General features: G+C 39.4%; 1 protein-coding gene across 1 annotated transcript in view; it reads left to right on the top strand.

The window, feature by feature from the left end:
• The window catches only part of sh3yl1 (SH3 and SYLF domain containing 1), a 37,121-nt gene that overhangs the window by 20,911 nt on the left and 1,908 nt on the right, over positions 1–14,302 (top strand). Inside the window, exons 5-9 of the mRNA XM_072689669.1 lie at positions 1,716–1,828; positions 3,706–3,834; positions 3,973–4,123; positions 4,732–4,804; positions 5,071–5,136. Of these exons, the coding sequence (XP_072545770.1) occupies positions 1,716–1,828; positions 3,706–3,834; positions 3,973–4,123; positions 4,732–4,804; positions 5,071–5,136 (532 nt within the window). The remainder of the gene's footprint in view (positions 1–1,715; positions 1,829–3,705; positions 3,835–3,972; positions 4,124–4,731; positions 4,805–5,070; positions 5,137–14,302) is intronic.

The raw sequence follows: 14,302 nt of genomic DNA, 5'->3' as shown, positions 1-14,302 counted from the left end.
CGTGAGCCCAACTATGTCTAGTTGGTGTCACTCATGCTTCTCATTAATGCCTTTCTTAAAACATCCAACCAAATCAAGGAGCAGAAACGATGAAAGAATAAGCTTCATAACACATGAAGCTTTCAAGGTAGACTGGATCTACTTATTATTGTTGTTATTATTTGTATTATTATTCATATTTCTCCTGTAATCCTGAATAAATAAAAACCCTGCAGAGAAAAACCCTAAACAGGACACCTGCAAAACCCTCAGAACTCTCATAAATACAGGCTGCCCTTTGCTTTGACCGCTGACTTTCTGTTGAAGTATTATACACTCAAAAACCGCTTCCCTTTATACAGGAGCTATTTGTGGCCTGAGCACTGGCTTCATCATTTTTCAGCGTGCTGAGCGAATCCTCCTTTCTCAGGCCCAGGAAATCACGAGCATTCGCTCCTGCTGAGGTCATTTGTCAGCACCAGGAAGAGAAAGTTGCACAGTTTCAAGGCCATGTGCAGTTGCAGCTTCGGATGACTCATTGTGTACCGAGTGCCTGTGCGGTTTGACTGTCTTGATTAATTTCTTGCAGTGGCCTCACAGCTTCAGTTGCAAGTGGTTAAAAGTGCAGTACAACATGTTACTGCAACTGAATCCCATCCAAATCGTCTCAGACCAATTAAAGAAGCACTCACTGAGTCTGGAGATACATTTGCTTTTTAGATGTTGTGCTGATGACAGATGCACAATAGATGTCATGGTGGCTGTCGGAGTGATGTATGAGCAGATTACTCAGAAGAATGTAATTCATGGATGAGATCTTATGGAACCTGACTTTCACAATTCATGGGGATGGTAAAGGCAGTGCTGTTTGGTGGCTGGTACACTATTTCAGTATTTCAGCTGGTATTTCAGTGTTTTGGCATATTATGCAGTATACAGTGCTGTATAAAAAGCTTGACAATCATCAGTAAGTGTTTATTTGCTCAAAACGCACCAATATTATATACATACATTAGCAATACAATGTGATTTTATGTGTTTCCTGTTCCGAAACGCTCCTCAAAGAATCCCAGTATATGTAGTTACTATTAAACATCTGATATATATATATATATATATATATATATATATATATATATATATATATATATATATATATATATATATATCCAGTCCTTCATTAAAATAAATCTTCCAGTGGAACCCAACCAACAAATATATTACCAACATCTTATGGAAACCGCACAAACCTTGTATCTCAGAAACGGCAACTTTACTAAAGGGGAAAAAATAAACTTTTCAATGAAAATTATGGAGCATTATAGTACTAATTTTAGAATATTTCTGTTAGGCTGCTCATGGTAAAATTCTCACACAATGTAAAGAATATTTGCCAGATTATGTTTCTCTGTATGCATCCTGCAGTTATTCAGTTTTTTCGTAGATAAAACACCCTTCTCTGCACAAATTGTGCATTGAGAATATAGCCACTGATTGGTGGTGCTGGGAGCCAGGAGCTACAATATCTATTATCATCCTTTTATTCATTATCCTAAATGGCCAGTGGACATGCTTGTGGCCTTACGGTCTTTCATTATAATGTTGACTATGGTAAAATGGTGGTAAATCAGAAAAAGAGTACACCATGTCTTCTGAATTCAATTCACTAGCCAATTGTAATCCTACACGCGTACACTCTTTTGTTTCACTGTCTTTTAATTGCTTTTCATCTTCAGGCATCCGATTTTGTTATCATCTTGAATCAGCGCAGAGCTGTGGAAGCTTTCAGCAAAGGAGGAAATCTCACATTTGGAGGAAATTGCACTGTGGCCGTTGGGCCTCTTGGCAGGTAGGAGCCTTGACATCACCTTCTATGCCAGACATCTTCAGCCTGGTGCCAGTGAGCAAGAGGGAGCTTTGAAACGCTTAATGAGCTGGAAATGTGGGCGTTTACCTTGTATATTAAGCTTAAAAACCAAATGACGTGGTTATTACTGCAGTTTTCATGTGGCTGCGTTCTGGCCGGTGCAGTTATCTTTGGAAATCAATAGGTGTGCCCTGAGGCTGCAGACAAGCTTGTTGATGTGCTGCTAAGAGGATTTGTATTTATTTTGATTGTAGCGTTGTAGTGTTGAATGAATGGAGGAGGAGTAAAGACTAGGCTTTGGCCAGTAATTCACTTGAATTTTAGAACGAAATTTTTTTTTACTTAATTCCCCTATTAATGATTACAGAGACTCCTTTCTGTGGTAAAATCTGTAATTAGACGTCTCTATTTTGAAGGCGAGAGGGGTAGCAGAACACCTCGCTTTTCAGACTGCAATATTTCAAAGAGAAGCTCCTGTTCTCTCAGATGGGGATAAATATAGCTGTCTTTTGTATTGTGTTGATTTTAATTTTGGCATCTCAAGAGACCTATTACCCTTGATGAAAGGTGATTTATATAGAGAACAGATCCGGTAGCGCTGCCAGCACCAGCTCTAACCGGCAGCCCAATTATCCATCATTCAACAAGCATGAGCACGTACAGACATTTCTGTGAGAATTGCATATAATGACGGGAACCTTTGCTAAGCACTATATTCCTTCAAGAACTGGTGGTTTGATTGATGGCTTTATTGCTATCCTGTGAGTTGTCTACTTTTTAGAACAGTGACTGTGCACTTTATTGACTGAACCAGCCAGCTTTTTCAATTAGGAAAACCACAGACCAAGGGTTATAACTTTCGATTCTATTCTATAACCATATATCTCATACAAATCATAACCCAGTAAATTTATCATCAAAATGACCAATTATATTGTTGTTCAAGTAATTACGTAATCAGAATTATTAGGAACCGATGAAGCAATTTAAATGGACTTAATTGAACAACAGTTAACCCAAGCTTACCAGTTTTGAAATGACAAAATAATATACTGGAACAAAATGACCTTTTTAAGTCTCGAAGGTATTTTATTAAGCATTTATATAAAAAACACTTGCCACACTTTGCATAATGTCAGTATTAGTATTATACTTATAGAATCTGTCCATTTTATAAGTTTAAATAAAGGATGTGGAATCACTTCTTTTTATACTCAATTTCTATATATATAGAAATTTCTAAAAAAAAAAAAAAAAAAAAAAAAAAATATATATATATATATATATATATATATAAATATATATATATATATATATATATATATATATATATATATATATATATATATATATATATATATATATATATAAATTTTAGACAGACAGACAATATAGCTGGGACGCCAGAAGGTATTTAGATATTTCACTCAGTGTTTCAAGTGTATTGGGGTCAGGGAGGGACTAATACTGTATTGGCATTTTTTAAAATAAATTTAATAAAGTTATCTTAAATAGTATGTTTCAAATGTCATTTGAAAATATTACATTTCTTGTAAACCCTTTCTCACTTATTGCAGAATGATCTGCAGCTCTGTTCATTTAATCTTGATGCACCCAAAATTCTTAATAATTCAAATATTTGAAACCTGACCGATGTTTGAACACAGAAAATAAACATGTGAACAGAAGTCTACAGGAATTGAACTGGATGGTTGAGTAGCAGTGGGTTCCAGCTAGTTTTTGCAGGTGCGACTGGCCTGGTATAATCCCTCCATTGACTGTAGGTTTAGAATGTGGATTGTGCTGCACACTGCCTACATGCACTCAGACGAGCCCATCTGACTAAGCATCTGTGACAGGAATTTAGAGGCCGATGTGGCGTTCCGCAGTACAGCGGCTGTGTTCTCCTACTGCAAGTCCCGTGGCCTCTATGCTGGAGTGTCACTTGTTGGATCATACCTAATTGAACGCAAAGACACAAACAGAAAGTAAGTGTTTTAGAACCTTTTATTATTAGGTCAATACTGATGCACTGTATGTGATGTTTTGCTATTGAACTTTCTGTTTGGACTGGAAGCACTTTTTGTTGCTCTTCATGTTGGCCTTGCTTTTCTTCTTTCTGGAAGGTTTTACTCCCAGGACATTCGTGCATCTTCCATTCTTAATGGAGACGTAGAACCTCCCCCTGAAGCCCATGACCTTTATGCGATTTTGGAGGACTATGCAGACAAGTACACCAGTGAATGGCAAAGTAAACACCTCCGGTCCTCCAGCAAGGTCAGTGTAGTGCTGAACACTGGAAACAGTGTTTGCTTGCTTATCACTTTTCTACAGTTCCTTAAAGACTTTAGTTCTGGGAATAAACAGATACAGTTGTGGGTCTTATCGGCTGGCTCTGTAGGCTGATTGTCAGGTTAATAGCAGGTTCATAGTTAACATGGGCCAAAATGTGTGTTCGTCATGTAAACTGCACTTATACGGATTGGTACCTGATCAGACTGGCAAAATCATGCCTGGCTGGCCTTCTGATCTGGCTTCTCCATTTTCTGTAGCCATATACAGGTTTGTATATCTATGTACAGCAGCCAGAGAGCCAATGTTAGAAAAGAGCAGAAGCAACAGCGCCTCCCTCAGGTCTTTGAATTTGAATTTGGAGTTGGATGGGACTGCTGAGTAATAAGTAAATGTACATTTGTAAATCTTTCACATTTAGGGGGGCTAAATAATTAGGTTAACTAAAGCCCCCCTTAAAACTGTCCTATGCAGACAGTACATGCCATTCTAATCACTGTCAATTCATTGAGAAGGTACATTTTCAATCCATTCCATTTGAGTGATCCAGGTTAATAAACTATGTGTAACACAGACCTGGTTATTTTCCACAGCATAGTGCAGCCCCAACTAGACCAAGGCCTCCAGGACAGAAGGTTACTTCCTCCTTCACTCCAAGGGCAGCGGGTAAGACCTTAGAGTGATGAAACCGAACCCTAAGAATAGAAATGCTGAATCTTGACTTAATGACTGGCTCATGATGCTCACGATGAGTCATTTGTTCCCCACTAAGTCCATAACACTACTGTTGTTCTTTGATATCCTAATGGGGTTTGAATTATTTTAGTTAGTTTGAGTAATATTGAAATAGCCCTCTGCACACAGTTCAGAATCTGGCCATGAATATCTATCCGTATATTAGCTTCTATTAATAACAGTCATTACTTTCACAGCTTCCTTTGCAGAAACAAAACCAGCACTCTATCCTAACATCTCCAACTGGTCAACTGAGAGCTCGGGTAAGTGAATTTACAGTCTAACAGGTGTATAGGCCACAGAATATTCATTAAGAGAAAAGAGTTAGAAATGAGAATGGTAGTTTAGAGTGAACTAAAATATGAGTTGGAGATGACATTATATTATATATGTGTGTGTGTGTGTGTGTGTGTGTGTGTGTGTGTGTGTGTGTGTGTGTGTGTATATAATGTATAACCCAGATTTGATCCTGTTGCCTTCACAGAGGAGCCTACGGTACTACACTACATTCTATATTAGCGAGTCAAACAAAGTTTTCATTGTCCAGAAATGTCTGTGGGACATTGTTAAGCTGATTTTATAGAACACTGTGCACAACACATTACACTCTCTTAAACTAAACAAGCAGAAAATGTTCCCAACTTTTGTTTTGTGATGCACATTAGAACGCCTTCTGTTTGGTCTGTAAAACTTGGATAATGTTTCCCATTGTTTTTAACTGAGTGAAAACTTATACGGTCTTTCCAAAATTTATAAGCGTTTATAGTCTTCTGAGCCAAGAATAGGCCTTGAACCAATAGACCTGGCAAATGGACTAGTGTCTCTAAATCCCTTCACAAGCAGATTTTATTGGGGCTCAAAAGAATCAGTTTTCATTGTCCTCTGGAATCCTTTTTTTGGGGTTTATGTCTTAAACACACAGCGTATGTTGTTACGAGTAATTCTCTCTACTCCATCGTTCGACCATAATTACAGAGCGTTTAACAACCATGAAGTCCGAGGCAACAGTGCTGGACACCCGTGCTAGTCGTGTAAAGAAATGCTAATCTAATAAGCGTTAGTGGTAATTACTGATGCACAATTAACGCTGTAAAATGCATCAGTTGCAACGCTAGAAGCTCCCATTCATCCAGGTCTGCATGTGGTGAATGATTTGTGTTCTCTTCAGTCAGAGAGGCGCATTTATTTTCATAAGTCTCACAGAGGCCTGTGTTTACAGTTGAATTGCGAGGATTAAATAAGAAAGCACGCACCGAACACAGCCCCATCTGCCCTCGTTTTTGAGGGAAGCCACTTGGCTTGTCTGGGAAGATTTCAACAGACCCCATGAGCTGGAGGTTGGCCTGTTTCCCATCTCATCTCCTCATAGGAAAGGCCTCCATGCTCTTTGCCGTGTCAGAAGTCAGCTGCGCAGCGGGCGCATTCTTTCCCACAGAGGGATGACAGGGAGAGGGAGGATTACACACGATGCTGGCCAATAGCTGGTGTCTGTTTATGAGTGAAGGACTTAGATGGAACGCTCCACACATTGCCCAGAATATCAAAACGGTCAGATTCCACCATCATCTGTCTCGAAACGAGGAGCGACAACAGACCTAGAAAAACAAGTTCACCGTGGACCATGTTTAGTCTTGATCTTTTGCTGCCATTATCTTAATGGTGTTACTATTTAGGTAGCATGCAGCAGGTTATCGTTTTGTTTTCCCTCAATCAAAACCGTGTCACAGGGCCAAGATTTTTATAGTCTTGTAGAAATATGTAGCTCAGCAACTGTCTCACTAGTATGCATGGTGAGATGTAACCTGTCTCTTGGTGTAGCAAAGTGTCACCAGTTTGTATGTATGAGTAGGACTAGATCCCTTGATAAAATTATGGTTATCAAAAATAATTGCCATAAGGCTCATTATTTGACTTTCCTCCTCCCCCATGATCTTACATTTTAAACAGCTGCTTCTCTGGTCCAGTAGGCGGAGATGCAAATCTAGCCACTCACTCATAACAACATTTCTTTTGTTTTTTTATGTTTTTGTAAGGGTGTGTTTGTAGCTGCATGCACATTCATATGATTACCGATAAGTATTCCAGCTTGCCCAGGGAAGAACAATTGACCGTTAGATATGAGCCTCCAGTTCCTACCTTCCCGGAGGGGGAGTGAGGGCAGTTATGCTGTCTAGGACTTTCAGCTGCGGATGGCTGTGGCATCATCAGCGAGCCTAAATTATAATGGGGCCAACGCTTAGACAGCTGTACCATGCGGGAGCCTAGCCCTAATGGGGTTTCTTATGGTACACTAGCACTAAGCTAATGCTGGTGCGCATGAACGTTTCTGTCCTTGGAGATATGAAGCTTCTTAAACTTGGAACTTAAGATTAACATGTGCTTTACTTTTGTATATTGTGTTATTAGGACATTCAGAGGGTCTAAAGTAGCATTTCCTCATGTAACTAGTCCATCACATGTCAGGTTCCTAATTCTCTTGGGTTTGTTGAATGTGTAAGGCCTTCATTTCTGCTCCTGGAGACCTAGCCAATGAAAGAGGTTGCTTGACTCTGTCAGTTCAGATATCACTGTTTTCCCTTTCCTGTTTTAAGATTTAAGCTTTTGTTTCCAACCAGAGTACCATATTGAAGTACTACTGTAAATACTTAAAGTTTATACATGTACATAAATACATGCAAATTAGACATTTTTGTTTTGGAAGGCAGAAACTGAGTGTGACCTTTTTTTTTTTTTTTTTTTTGCATCCACACAACACCCTTTTCCATGCATCCCATCAGAGTCATAATGCATGACGGTATTTGTGACTTTCTAAGATTGCTAGAGAAATATCAGGAAAGAACAATAAAATGGTTAGAACATTGGCAGCTCATAAATACGTAATACGTCCTCACATTTAGTCTTAACAAGTAAGGACTTTATGTTGGGTGCCCGCCGGCACGTTTTTATATGTTTTGCCATGTGTTAGAAAAACTATAAACAGCCTGTATTAAAATGCAGTGCCCAGAGGTTTTTTTTTTTTTTTTTTTGCTCTGCAAATGGTTTTGTGTGTTCCTTGTGGATGCATATGGATTGCATATCTTTTACTACTCCCAGCGCAACGTCTTTACTTTGCGATTGTTGCTTTACCTTTGTAAATCCTACAGAAGTTTCTTCACTTTTGCTTTATAGTCTTAACAAGTGTTTTTTCACTTGTGCTAAATTCAAAAATCTGCAACATACGTGTACCATACACTCCCAGTGTTCACCTCTGAAACAAGCTGGACGCATTTTTAAGCTAATAAACTATTTAATTAATCATGAAGGAAAATTATTTACTGTTCTGAGAAGTTTAAAACATTGCAAGCTGATGAAAACACATCTGCTGGTCAAAACAAAAAAACTCTACAAGCCAACGCACAGAGGGTCCGACAGTGGCAGTTTGATAAAGTCTGGTATCAAACCCATAATCCTGTGATTGTGACCCTGCAGTCAAACTACTGAGCCGCCGCTAGGTGTAATTGACAGATCTCCATTTGATGTTCACAAAGTTTGATAAAACCTTGTTAGACCTGATGGAAGCCTTAAAGCCAAAAGCATTATTATTATTATTATTATTATTATTATTATATTTTTTGTTTTTGGTCAAATGTTTTGCTTTATTTTCCCCAATAGTGGTGGGTTAGAATAACAAAACGTCTGCATTGTGGAATTTGCTTGATTTCATAAATCAGATGATAAATATACATTTCCTTTTTGACACTACATATCATAATAATTGATAATTTTCAAAGTCATGGTATGGAAAAACGATTTCACAAATGGATGTGTGTGAATTCTTGCGGTGTTGTAGTTTATTGTGGGCCTGGCGCCGGCACGTGTTTATACTACAGTTTGAGGTGTTTACTGGGGTCCTTGCCTCAGTGTGAAGGTGCTGGCGATTTAACTCAACAGCAACAGCATCAGAATGTTGGCTGTCATACACAGACCGTGTATGCAGAACCAGGCTAAAGGCTAAGGCTACCTGAACGTTTTTATGAGAAGCTGTTTATCGGGGCACTAAACATTTATTTGCTGTTACTTTTTTGTTTGGTCCGACACTGATTTATCAGTTTCTGGACGTCTAATTGGGACAACCTATTTGTACAGTTCTATTTTATCTTTGTGCACCCCTGGCAAAGATCCATTCACCACACAATGTAAAGAACAACTGCCAGATTACATAAATGTCACATTGTGTAAAAATATGGAAAAATTAAGATAAGGTAATAAACACTACCTCTGCAGCAACATCTCTCATCAGAGAGAAAGTGATTGGCTGTTTTTTCAGCTACATTTTCATATATGGAGTGTATATGTAAAGTTATATTAAATTTGATGGACCTGAAAGGGTGTGTGGGGGGGTAAATAAATAAACTAATAACTGTGCTATGGAAAATATACAATTGTTTGGACACCAAGTCAGTATTTGGAAATCGGCTATCTGGCAGAGATCACAGCTTGCCCTTTTTTTTTTGTTCTATTCTATTTTTTGTTTATTCTGGACTTTTAGAACTATTTCACCTCCAGTCCGGCCCATAAGTAGCCTAAATTCCTGTTCAGTCCTTCAGATGATAAGTTGAACGGATTGCAAACTCGGACGCTTGTACATAAGCTTGAAGTTGTTCATGGACAGATGACAATGCAGCCTTACCTCCCCACACACTTTGATGAAAGTAAACCCATACTTGAAATATTGCGTATCATTTTCTCTTTTCATGTGTGCTTGGTGCTTTTTAAAATGTTTTTGTAGAAATGAAGTGGCCCATTTTGGACATTTATATCACCAGTTGACAACACACTATGCTAAATTAGTCATGTGACACTAATTTTTAAAAAATACCAACCAGCATTACTAAATTGGATTGTAAAAATGTTTATTTTATTTATTTGCCATTTTTAATTTTACCTATCACCTGTCGTGTCTAGGAGTGGGTGGATTTAAAAAAAAAAAAAAAAGAAAAGAAAAGGAGACTCTTCTAGTTTTCATTCATACCCAGGCAGCCCTGCTTAAAATATCACAACTTAAGCCTCCAATATCAAATGATAGCCTCACTTGAATAGGTGCATTTTGTGCACGCTCCCTCCCTCCCATGTGTAATCATGAGCCATGATCTCTTATTATTAGAACAATTTTCTGGTATCACTCATTTCCCGTCTTCACTTTTTTAATTGGTTTAAGCATCATTGTGGTGCATTTCTGTTGTTATTTCTGTCTCCAATTCAGACTCATTAGTTAGGCTTATTGAGTGATACACATGGTGAATCAGTTAATGCACCGGTTCTTTTACATAAACCAGAAGTTCTTCTCTGTACTATAACAGGAGAACTGATGGGAATTGGGTGGTGCTTAATATACAGTGGCATGCAAATGTTTGGGCACCCTGGTCAAAATTTGTTACTGTGAGGAGCTTAGCACTTAAAAGATGACCTGACTTCAGTTAAAGAAGTAACGCAGCTTGCAAAAGCAAGACTTCTGGTTCCCTCAGTAGTAAAGAGATGTCCAGGTTCTGGTGCAGCAAAGTGTCTCCAAACCATCACCCTACCATCACTATGCAGCATGGTTGGTGTGATCTTCTTTCTTATGGTTTTGAGTATTTACCATTTTATGGGGTGCATGTTGGCCAAAAAGCTCAATTTTTTTAGATTGTTTTGTCCATAACTTAACCATGTCTATTTATTTATTTATTTACCCCCCCCTCCCCTTCCCCCACTGTTTTGTAAGACTACGTCTGAGATTTGCTTGTCTGGCATGTGAATACATGTAATGCTGACTCAATATTGCAAAAAAAAAGTCATTTTCAAAGGTGTTTTGAATAATTCAACATTTTTATGAATTTATGTATTTATTATTGGGAAACATTGTGTGGATAAGCAGTTAGCCAGCTCACCAACGTGGTGTATCCAGACATGCCTATGGAGTAACAGCTAGGTTTTTGACAAGTTGCCAAACAATTGACCACAAGCGCTTCAATGGACCACAAGATGATTTAACTGACCCAGTCTTATAGATCACCCACACCCATTTTTATTATTATTATTATTATCATTATCATTATTACAAACCCATTTATACATGAGGGATGAACTAAAAATGCTCTGGGAAAAAATCTATTGCCAAAAAAAAAATATTTTTATTGCCGCTAAATCACAATGACGTCAGCTTTTTAATGATTTTTGTATTTTTTTTTTTTTCAACAAATAAAAAATTGTATATTTTTTTGGGACTTTTTATTTATTTATTTTAACTAATGGTCAAAGGTCCCCTTGGAGTACCACTACAGCCCACTGGGGGGCTGCAGCTCACAGGTTTAAAACCACTATTCGAGCTGTTGTAGACATTCACAATGCAGACTGGCGTCTCCTATAAAGCTGGATATGATATAGCTAACGTTTAAAAAGATGTCTCTGCAAAAGCGTAGTGTTTATGCCTCTCTCCAGGAAACTCCAAACACTACCTCTGCTGGTTGTCATGTTTACAACCTGTGTCTTGGTTGTCAGGCTCATCACTCCTTCAGCTATCATTATACCAGAGCTGGTGAAGGAGGAGACCTCCAAAACTCTCACTCATCAGCGTTTCATTAATGTTCCTTCCGTACACTGTAGGTCATTAGCACGTAGCAAATACTGTAATTAAGACACTCTCCTGGTGAAAAGTAGGAGAGACGCAGTCGTTTTTCGAAGACACCACTTCTCCTCGCTGTATAAATGGAGAGCATTGTGCGAGTGCGGTTTATCTGGGGGCAATGACTTTGGGAAGTAGGAGTTCTTTGAGTGTGTTGTTTTCTGGTGGTTTCCCAAGATGTGAAGGGCAGGCTGTACTGCAGCTTTCACTGGCCTGATCCAACTTCTGCTTTTTTTAATATAATTTTTTTTAAATACACAAGCTTGCGACATAAGATCAGCTGGCAGAAAATGATTGACCTTTATTAAACTTTCCTCGCTTCTTCTTTTTCACCACCAAGCTTCTCAGGTACCACCAAAGATTGACAATTGCATTAGGGGGGAAAAGAAAAAACAGTTGCTAGCTTTCTGACAGTATGCGTGATGGGACCAGGCCTCGGTTAGCTCTAATCATAGAGTGCACCCAGGTGTAGACATAAGAGATGACTGAGTTTTACCCCCCACCAGCCCCCCTCTTTCATGAGCTGTCACTTTTTGGATGTTGCGTGTGCGAGCAGAAAACCGCATAGCTTGAATGTCATGACTGTGCCAAAACACACGAACCTGACAGATCTGAAGAAACTCTGTGGATTGTGTTGCTGTCAAACTCCCCCTCGACCTGTTGCGTCTTGTAGCTTGTGGTAGCGGGGGAACGAACGTTACGTTGACTGGATGCAGTTATTTTAGGATTCAAGTCAAAAAGTGTTTAGCATGAAAACGGCCGACTACAGCTCCTGGCAGCGCCTGCGTTTTTTTCGCAGGTGCCAAAAGCGAAAAAAAACTTTAGGCCTGTACTCCCATGTGTATGTCTTCTGCATTCCCCGTGCCACCTGTTTTCCCCTCCCATCCCTTCAGCACGTCCTGCTCCATCAGTTTTTTCATATGCCGGAGCTGCTTGATTAGTATGTTCCAGTCTGGGATGAATTTAACCAGACTTTCAAATTCCATGTCCTCCAGTGTTCTATATTCTACCTGGACTTTTTACAAGGTGATTGGGGATGGGGGGGGGGGGGGTAATTTGCATGCATTTCAGAATGTTTGGAACATGGCATTAATAAGCATGATTTTAGAGCAGTCATGTTTAGTACTTATACATCTAGCGTGTGATGACTGCAAAATGCCAATGATGGCAATTTATGATGATGACATCAACAGGTATCTTCTCTGGTGATGTTTCAGGGTTCATACGGGTGCTGGAAAGTCATGGAAAATAAACCAGTACTGAATAGTCCTTGAAAAATGACAAAATTTGAAATTTTCTTAAAAGTCATGGAAAATATTGTAATGAGCTCAGATTGTAATGAGCAAAGATTGCCAGCCTAAGAATGACGAAGAATGATTTTGCCCCAGCGGGCACAAAAGTGATCTAACCAGAGACATTTAGTATGTACACCCACATATTTCGCACCTTCTTCCTGTTGTTTTAAAAAAGGCTTCTTCATGTAATTGTTCATGCTCCGAAAACCCAACTGATACATACACTGTTTAGACAAAAGTATTGGGACATGCCTCTTAATCATTGAATTCGGTTTCATCCAGTCCTTTTGCCACAGGTGTGTAAAATAAAGTACCTAGCCGGGCAGTCTGCCTTTGCATACACTAGTAAAAGAATGGGTGGTTCAGTGAGCACTTTGGAACCACCCATTCTTTCATTAATGTGGCAGACTGCGTGGCTAGGTGCTTAATCATTCACACACAGTAGTTAAAAACTAGTTGCAACAGCGAACTCTTCAGAACCACCTATTCTTTCACTAGTCAGTTTGTGAAATAACTGCCCCTTTTCCATGACCACAGGGCCACTCATCTGTGAGTGGCATTATTGAAAAGTGGGAGCGTTGAAGAACAACAGCAACCTTGACTGCTGTTGGAATGTGTTAGGGAGTGGGGTCGCAAAGTGCTGAAGCACATAACCGTGCATAAAAGTCTACAAATCCCCAAGTCAGAGGGCCGGACCTTCTCTGGCATTGATCAGCACAAAAACTGTGCACCGGGAACTTCCATGGCTTGGGTTTCCTTGGCCGAGCAGCTGCATGCAAAGTGTTCTGTATCTGTCAGTCGTGATGGACGAGTCTGAGTTTGGTGAAAGTCAGGAGAATGTTACCTGCCTGACTGCATTGTGCCAACTGTAAGGTTTGGTGGAGGAGGGATAATGCTATGGGGTTGTTTTCCAGGGGTGGACCTAGTCCCATTAGCTCCAATGAAGGGAAGTCATCATGCTTCAACACACCAAGACTTTTCAGTTCCAGCATGACTGTGCCCCAGTGCACAGGGTGCATAAAGGCATGAGTGTGGTGTAGAAAAACATGATTGGCCGGCAAACAACTCTGACCTCAACCCCATCAAACACCTTTTGAGATTAACTGAAACGGAGATTGCAAGCCAAGCCCTTTCGTTCACCATCAGTGTCTGACCTCACAGGCTTTGCCCTTTCTGAGCGAATGGGCAAAAGTTTCCACTGACTTGCCCCAAAATCTTGTAGAAAGGCTTTCCAGAGGAGCTGCAGGGGCACCAACTCCTTATTATTGCCTATGGATTTGAAATGGAATGTCATAAAAACCCATGTAGCTGTTCCAATACTTTTGTCCAGATGTGCATATTCATATCAGGGCCACTGACAGGTCTGTAAGATACAAATATGAAAATAAGAATCTCCCTTTCCTGCAGGTAATAGAACAAGACCATTTACCTTACTGTGTATATCTATTGGGTACTCAATTTCTGCTCAAGTCCCTGGCAAAGCTTCCAGTAGGT

Source organism: Salminus brasiliensis, chromosome 10 (assembly GCF_030463535.1).
Source record: "Salminus brasiliensis chromosome 10, fSalBra1.hap2, whole genome shotgun sequence".
Taxonomy (NCBI): domain Eukaryota; kingdom Metazoa; phylum Chordata; class Actinopteri; order Characiformes; family Bryconidae; genus Salminus; species Salminus brasiliensis.
Note: the sequence above shows the minus strand (reverse complement) of the source record. Positions and strands in the feature narration are given on the sequence as shown.